The sequence below is a fragment of the Haliotis rubra genome, unplaced genomic scaffold, assembly GCF_003918875.1.
Source record: "Haliotis rubra isolate DU_JTF1 unplaced genomic scaffold, ASM391887v1 Scf43, whole genome shotgun sequence".
NCBI classification, from domain to species: Eukaryota; Metazoa; Mollusca; class Gastropoda; order Lepetellida; family Haliotidae; genus Haliotis; species Haliotis rubra.
The window spans coordinates 1,455,204-1,464,606 of record NW_025767113.1 but is presented as its reverse complement, the minus strand read 5'-3'; the positions used below and the strand labels follow the sequence as shown (position 1 = coordinate 1,464,606).

The 9,403-nt window shown below is 42.8% G+C and overlaps 1 protein-coding gene across 1 annotated transcript; it reads left to right on the top strand.

Moving 5' to 3' along the window:
• The first annotated feature begins 7,120 nt into the window (after positions 1 to 7,120).
• On the top strand, positions 7,121 to 9,006 carry LOC124288938 (calcium-activated chloride channel regulator family member 3-like). The gene is made up of 2 exons (XM_046725529.1): positions 7,121 to 7,276; positions 8,704 to 9,006. Exons 1-2 carry the CDS (start codon positions 7,121 to 7,123, stop codon positions 9,004 to 9,006), a joined length of 459 nt encoding a protein of 152 aa, XP_046581485.1.
• Positions 9,007 to 9,403: the final 397 nt, after the last annotated feature.

Below are 9,403 nucleotides of genomic sequence, written 5' to 3'. Positions count from 1 at the left end.
GAGGAAAGGCACCAACTGAAACATAAATGACCGATCGTACATTAGATGGACACATAATTGCTGATATATGCCGATCTGACAGAACAAGTGTGCTTGCTATCAGTAATAGTCCAGACACCCATGGCGAGGAACACTAAAAGGGAGATTCTTAGGTTAGAAGAAACTGACCTGGACTTTCACATTATACTCGCGGCTACCCCAGAGCTCTGGCAGACTGAAAGTCTTCAGGTACTAAACAACCGACACTCTTTAATGTGTATGTCATGTGCAGAACATGTAATGTAGACTATAAAGTCACTCTGAAGTCCCGGGTACAATTTCAAACATTTGTACAGTGTGTGAAACATATCCCTGAATATCATTCGTCGTAATATCGCTGGAATATTGCCAAAATCTTAATACGGCTTTGGCTACTGTCGTTACTTTCGACGAACTGGTCATATTGTAATAGTGAGTGAGTCTAGTTTCAGCAATATTCCAGCTATATGGCGGTGGTCTTTAAATAATCGGATCTGGACCAGACAATCCAGTGATCAACAGCATGAACATCGATCTACGCAATTGGGAACCAATGACATGTGTCAACCAAGTCAGCGAGCCTGACCACTCGATCCCGTTAGTCGCCTCTTACGACAAGAATGGGTTACTGGAGATCAATTCTAACCCGGATCTTCACGGGTTCATATTGTAATACATACATACGAAGCTCGAAATGAGACCAAAAGTGACACACTGATGTATAGATGATTTACAGATGTACACAAAACTACATGTACAAAAATAAAATGTGTTTTGGATTTGCTTTGATAGTGAATCTTGATGGGTGCCAAAAGAGAATATGCTTTTTTCTCTTATAATTAAGTAGACTGTCAACGCGAAGTAGTCAAGACAACACTCATAGGCGTAGATCGTGCAATAAAGAACACACCAGCGTCCGATTTATCACGGGAAAGTGTGACAAATCATTTAATAGACAAACCTCCTCATCTTATTCTCGTCTAAAACCGACGACAATCTATGTTCTGCAAAGAAACTCTTAAAAAGGTGACGATGTGTTTGTGTGTGCCGCGCCACGCCACGCCACGCCACGCCACGCCATCCCTCGCAGGTGCGCGGTGTTTCACTCCTGCTTTGTGAAAGGGACAAGAACGTCCATGTCTGAGGAAATAGGGTTTTCACCATACTGTTGTCATTCGCTTGGTTCCATCCAATGTCTGTTATGGGATGCAGCGTGTCTACATGTCGGATGTCTACTAGAAGACTGGCACAAGTTGTCATTAGCAGGAACGGGTACCAAGAAACCCAAACTGGTGACGATCGAGTTGAATGAAAAGACCACATGATCTACAGTCTCTTCAACCTACTGCCAGCTTTTATCAGTCCTGCCATATGGATGGACTATTGCTGAGTCACTCACTCACTCATTGTATCAGTCCCGCCATATGGATGGGCTATTGCTGAGTTACTCACTCACTCATTTTATCAGTCTACTTGACTACGATTTACGGGTCTTCATGCTCGATGTAAAACGAACCTTGTACAACGAACACACTGACAGTGTAAATTGTGTTGTTTCAGGTATTAAAGGTCCACTCTTTAAACAAACAAATGCCACGCATTACTAAATAGTAACCTGAAACGTGAATCACAAACACGTGACTTCATACCTTAATTTACTGGGGATCATAGGAGTTGATTTTTTTGTACGGATGGCTCAAGGAGGCAACAGAGGGCGGAATTGATACCATCTTGATGGTATCTGGGATAATACTTGGTCCTGTGTTCTGAAAACATTTACCAAATGCTAGAATAATCGGTGAACATGCACACATCTATAGGTGTTTGACGTAAGTAGTTCATTTCGTATTCTGAAGTATTCTGATGTGCCATATGATGGATAAGCTTTGTTACCGCCACAAACAAACGTTGGATTGTCCTGATAAAACATTGCGACTATGATATAAATATATTTTCACAGAAAATCTATCGACTATCTGTAGCGAAACACGGCTGTTTCTTCTCGCCTACCTTGACAACATCTACAGAGGAAAATATCTAAAAAAGAAACAATGTATCGCCTGTATGTTAGTACAATTTCTTGTGAGATAAAAAAAATACTCCCTGAAAATGTAAAACTTAGATTCCACATTTCCGGAAAAGTAATGTACACAGTTTCAGCGTTAACCTGATTCAAAGTTAAACGCTCTGCAGAGATATAATTAAGGCCAGCTGATGTGAATACAGGACAGTGTAACACTATATACTGCATGGTGTATTAATTGTGTTCCGGACATGGAAAAGTGAAGGACGAAGTGCGTTAATATTTCCTCTCTAATGTACTTTGAAGGCGGTCGCCGTGTCAATCACGTGTCAACCATCATACCTAGTATCACAGATCACAAAATTACACAAATCCCCGAATATTATAGAATATTATAGAATATCACAGAATACGAGAAACCGCTTATAATACAAACCTTACACAAGCCAGTAATAACGCAGACGAGATTTAAGTATGTGTTACTGACCATGCGTTAAGAGACACAGTGTAACAGAGACACAGTGTAACAGAGACCAGTGTAACAGAGACACAATGTAACAGAGACACAGTGTAACAGAGACCAGTGGAACAGAGACAGTGTAACAGAGAGACAGTGTAACAGAGAGACAGTGGAACAGAGACAGTGTAACAGAGAGACAGTGTAACAGAGACACAGTGTAATAGAGACCAGTGTAACAGAGACACAGTGTAACAGAGACACAGTGTAACAGAGACCAGTGTAACAGAGACACAGTGTAACAGAGACACAGTGTAACAGAGACACAGTGTAACAGAGACCACTTTAACACAGACACAGTGTAACAGAGACACAGTGTAACAGAGACCACTTTAACACAGACACATCGTAACAGAGACACAGTGTAACAGAGACACAGTGTAACAGAGACACAGTGTAACAGAGACCACTTTAACACAGACACAGTGTAACAGAGACACAGTGTAACAGAGACCACTTTAACACAGACACAGTGTAACAGAGACCAGTGTAACAGAGACACAGTGTAATAGAGACCAGTGTAACAGAGACACAGTGTAACAGAGACACAGTGTAACAGAGACACAGTGTAACAGAGACCAGTGTAACAGAGACCACTTTAACACAGACACAGTGTAACAGAGACACAGTGTAACAGAGACCACTTTAACACAGACACAGTGTAACAGAGACACAGTGTAACAGAGACACAGTGTAACAGAGACACAGTGTAACAGAGACCACTTTAACACAGACACAGTGTAACAGAGACACAGTGTAACAGAGACCACTTTAACAGAGACCAGTGTAACAGAGACACAGTGTAACAGAGACACAGTGTAATAGAGACCAGTGTAACAGAGACACAGTGTAATAGAGACCAGTGTAACAGAGACACAGTGTAACAGAGACCAGTGTAACAGAGACCACTTTAACAGAGACAGTGTAACAGAGACCACTTTAACACAGACACAGTGTAACAGAGACCAGTGTAACAGAGACCACTTTAACAGAGACCAGTGTAACAGAAACCACTTTAACAGAGACACAGTGTAACAGAGACACAGTGCAACAGAGGCACAGTGCAACAGAGACACAGTGTAACAGAGACACAGTGTAACAGAGACCAGTGTAACAGACAGGCTGTGGCAGTGACTATTCAGAGACTGTCACTGGTCACTGCCACACCTTGTCTTTGTTAAACTTCCAGTACGTCGTTTGACCCAATGTTTGCCTGACGTCTGACCTCTTTCAGGTATTGTCACAGCACATTATTGGAACACCTTGCATGTGCATCCCGCTTGTACTTCCTCTCTGTATATAGTATAGGTTATATTTGGAAGTATTCTTTCTCCATAAAGTAGATTCTACTACTTTTATGTTTTGAGGCCCATCCGGAAAGCACCTAATCAGCACACAAAGTCAGTCCAACCCACTCAGCCATCGCGACATCTATAACATATGGAACTCTGACAACTGGTAGTCTAGATCCCGTACGTTGTGTACACCTCTGAGTAAATTGGCACGGCCCCCACGGCCGAAAGCTACGAATACACAATGCCATTTGTAAAGTGACCATTCAGCAACATGTGCACAACAGTTTTCTGAACGTCTTAACAAATACACGATTGCAGGTCTTAGTAGCATGCGTAACGTAGGGATATCTCGAACATGAACAACACCGTCATTAGGAGACGCGTGGCCACCGGGGCAGTAAATGACCGTGATGGCCGTGCCCTAATACATTTGGCAAGAAGTAATACCATCAGCCCTGTCGAAGAGCTGCGCCGATGTGTGGGAGTCCCATTCTCCTACAGTAGCATTAGAAAGAGGAAACAGTATGATCAAACGCCTTTCCAACACAGATAGACACAGACAGGAAAGTAAAATGTTGTGCGGGGCTGCGTAAAAACCGCAACTTGTAGACATGATGTTGGGTTCATTGGTCTGATGAAAGTCGCTATCTCACAAACGGCCGTTGTACGTAAGGAGAGACGATCCATGCATCTGAACCTGATGGCAGTGGGTCAGATATCTTGAGAGGTTTCATACGACCAGATCTCATTACAGTACCTAGGACCATCAAATGCCAACGTTACCAATGGAACCACTGGATACCACAATCGTGTCACATTTATTACAGATAACCATTCTCTTGTCAGTCGTCCGATTTTCATGGATGGTAACTCTTGACCTCGCTGTTCTCGAACCATCTCGCCTATTTGCAGAACAACGCCAATAAAACACACATTACCTTGGCTCACGGAGAGCCCCGATATGAACCTCATCGAGCGCCTTTGGGGCATTATTCAACGAGCAAGTTAACTGACCAAGACACTGACCTAGACACTCTTTGAGGAATGGCAGAGGGTTTCAATGCTGAGAATCCAACGCTTGGTTGCCAGTAAGATGTTATCCGCGCGAGGCGTTGCTGATTTTCACCAGTGGTAGATCACACGATCACCACAACCACCAGAATATTGTGTCCTAGTCAGACTGGTGGCGCAGTCATGCTGACCATACTTACAGACATTGCTGATATTCAGATTTTTGTGTATTCCTCTCAGATTGCAAGTAAACTGTTACCGAATATCAATTTCAATTTTGTTTTTGATTTATTCAGAGTAAAATATGTTAAGCTACCATTTAAATACGTGTGATTGGGTTTTCAAAGCATACATAATAACATGTTGTATTTCCGTGTTTATCATAAACAGTGCATACTGCTCATGTGTATAGTTTGAGATGGAGAAGCTAAGGAAGAAACAAGAGTATAGCCTTTTGTAAATGTTTCCACGGACGTCTTAGAGGGCGTTACACTCAATCTGTGACTGAAATAGCACAAACGATTATATACTGTTTAATACCAACTATCTCGTAAACGTAGGTCTATAAGTTGAATAGTGTCAGCCTGTGTAAGATGTAACAATAACATGTAAACCTCATTTATAATTACTTGAAGCTGGCGATCAATCAAGTCCCCGAGCCTGACCGCCCTGCCAGCACCGGTTGCTGGGGATCAGCTACCCGGAACCCCTACCGAGACAGTAGCTGTTGCAGGCTGATCTTTTTATTCATGCATGTTGTATGACCAACCACGACACAAGCTGATATGACAGTGCAGTTGACAACAAGTGAGTACATTCCACAGTTACTTAGAACAGCCTCGTTGTTTGCCGGGAAGAGACTGTATGCGATCTAGGTTTCCATCCCTGGCACCATGTTATGGCCCACCGCTACTTGCTGACGGACACTAGTTTTGGATGTCACACACTGTACCCATGAGAATAATCGAACCCGAGTCTACGAACGCTTTAACCACTCTCTACACGGAGGATCACTGTTGTTGACACCCTGGCCCTCTGGACGTATCAAGGGGCGTATGTCTGAGGTAAGATCGGGACATCTAACCCTTCTCACGAACACCTGTTGTTAGGACTTACTTTCACTGAACCATAATTTCCATAACTATTTCGCTATTTACGAACTATGAGATGTATTTTCGAGACTAACTATTCTGAAGCAATCACGTTTTGTATTTACGTATGTTGTCGCTGCCGACGTTGACAGGCTAATTCGTTACCCCTAGGGCAATGCAGATAACATGGTGGCGTTTTTGTCAAGTGAGTCAGGTTTACATAATCGGCTGATTATTTATTTGTCTTTATCAGCTTATGCCTTCATTGATTTAACTGTCCGTAAAGCCTGCATTCGTCAACCGACAAGCATTTGTTACTGTGTCAGCAAAGCCCCTGCAATTTCGGTATCAGAAAGTCTTACATGGAGAAATTAGATTCAAAGCTGTACCGTATCGAGGGGCATGTATATCTGTCCTTAGTGCACATCTGTGTGTACACACGACTGAATAACCACCCGGACACTCCTAGCGCTGGTAAGGTTAGAGGCGGTGATATGTGGCTGTAGATGCCAAATGACTGTTGTTTTCTCATCTGTATTTTAGGAACATTTCCTTTGAATATTTTCAAACAAGACCGACTCCTCAAGGACACTTGGTAGAAGAACGCTGTATGTTCCACCATCCGGTCGCGCGGACAAAATCATAAGGTACAAGGAAACAGAGGGACAGATTAAAATGGTACTCAAATAACTGTTGGCAAATAACGTACAACATACTTGATAATCGATTTCTGTTTTCGCATTTTAATATGCCGCTTTGTGAAAAAATATTTTTCGTTGTCATAGGATAACATAATATAAGATACCATTCAAAACGAATGGCCAAAGAGAGGTGGCTGAGTGGGTTAGACCGATGATGTGATCTAGAGATTACATGCTTGACTCTGAGACTGTGTGTTCGAATCTGTACTTTATCGAGAAAGTGTAACCCCAAATATAACATATGTAACGTTTCGCCACTTTAAAAATAGCATTGTGTATTCAATGAGATTTACTGGGACTTACAGAAATGTCCATCAAAGCGACTGTACCAGATAAGCTGTGTCTTGATAACCAACGAGTGTGTTGCTTAGTTAACCAGGTGCACTACGCCTCACGCCACTACAGCCTGTGTAAGTCCATGGTCTCCTCACAGAGAGAGAGCACCTGTTCTGAGGTCCAGCACCATGTCTTCTCCTGTCCTGCTGATGGTTCTCCTGATTCTCCAACTCTCCCCGACCAGAAGCACCATCCTCACTATCCACAACAACAAATATGACAACCTCGTTGTTGCCATTCACGACAGCGTCCCAGAGAACCACACCATGATATCCGAGATGAAGGTGAGCAAGGTTTACAGTACAGAGGAGCGTGTTAGAGAAACGCTATGATGAATCTAACCTTTGAAAGGTGTGATATCAGACTCCTATATATCCCTGCTCTGCTTTGGGACAAGAATCCACTCTGAGAAACTGGTCTACTACAGTGATCAAGTTCGAAATTTTATCCAGCGTCGAGATGGAGCGTGTTTCCTGACGTCTAAATGGCGTTCGAGAGGTTGACAGATTCCAGGTCTGAAGTGTGGTGTGTGGACCCATGATCTACACACAGGGTTCGGACTTATAGTCTGTTTGCAGTGAAAACGCACCAATGAATTTCACTTTAAACAAAAAAGTAAATCAAATAAAGTGAAATTAAGATTGCAAATCCTCATAATTTTACCTTGCCAACTGAACATTAAAATGACAGAATTTTATTCAACTTAGGATAAAAGTTGTTTAATAAACGATCGTAGTTTCAAATCGTTGTTATTGATTTGTATTACAAGGAGGTATGCACATTAAATGAAACCCCGAGAACAAGAACGGTTGGTTTCTACGGTAGTCCAAGGTAACGCTCATCACGTGCCGCACGTGCATTTGTTTCAGTGCTGCGCGTACCCCCTTCTAATACAAACCAATAATAGCGATTTGAAACTATGATCGCTTGTTAAACAACTTTTATCCTAAGTTGAATAAAATTCTGTGATTTTAATGTTCAGTTGGCAAGGTAAAATTATGAGGATTTGCAATCTTAATTTCACTTTATTTGATGTACTTAGTTAACTAAGCGACAGAGGGAGTTGTTTAAATATGACACCATTCATAGCTTGTCACCTTCTGGTTATCAAGCGACAGAGGGAGTTGTTTAAACATGACACCACATACAGCATGTCACCTTCTGTTTATCAAGCGACAGAGGGAGTTGTTTAAACATGACACCACATACAGCATGTCACCTTCTGATTGTCAAGCGACAGAGGGAGTTGTTTAAACATGACACAACACACAGCATGTCACCTTCTGTTTATCAAGCGACAGAGGGACTTGTTTAAACATGACACCACATACAGCATGTCACCTTCTGATTGTCAAGCGACAGAGGGAGTTGTTTAAACATGACACAACATACAGCATGTCACCTTCTGTTTATCAAGCGACAGAGGCACTTGTTTAAACATGACACCACACACTATGCAGCTATGTATATATTCTCAATGTTACATTTTTAGTGGTCTGGCTCGCCCACCATGATTGATGTCTTTGTTATCAATACATTTCCTCCCTTGGTACTGGTAATATCACCAATGACTCATTCACGTGTAATTTGTAACATGTCGTGATACGATCACGGTATTAATTTTCGTCCTCCTCAATCTCACACTAAAAAAAACATGACATTGTAAAACGTCACATGTTGGTATTATGTCCAATCATGTCTCTCCTTACAGAGCATCATCACTGATGCCTCCTGGGCGCTGTACCAGGCAACCAGGAGACGATCCTACATTGGCAGCGTCACGTTCCTTGTCCCAGGCACGTGGTCTAAACAGCCAGCTTGGGGCACTGCGACGGATGAGACATTTGAAGAAGCAGATATCCGAATCGACCAGCCATCTCCAGTATATGGGGACAATCCCTACACGGAGCAGCCTGCTGGATGTGGCACGCCTGGGAAGTTCATCCACCTCACACCGGAATATGTCCTCAATACTCGGTATAGGGAGACAAACTGGGGCCAGGGAGGTAGGTAGCCTTTATCTCACCAACTTATCATGATACGGTTAATCACCAGGACTTACCGTTATTGAGTGGGCACATCCTGTTGTATGTGCGGATGTTGTTTTGTGGGTCGATGCCCTTGCAGAAGCGGATGCTATTGTATGTGCGGATGTCGTTTTGTGGGTCGATTCCCCTGCAGAAGCGGATGCTGTTGTAAGGACGGATGTCGTTTTGTGGGTCGATTCCCCTGCAGAAGCGGATGCTGTTGTATGAACGGATGTCGTTTTGTGGGTCGATTCCCTTGCAGAAGCAGATCATGTTGTAAGGACGGATGTCGTTTTGTGTGTCGATGCCCTTGCAGAAGCGGATGCTGTTGTATGAACGGATGTCGTTTTGTGGGTCGATGCCCCTGCAGAAGCAGATCATGTT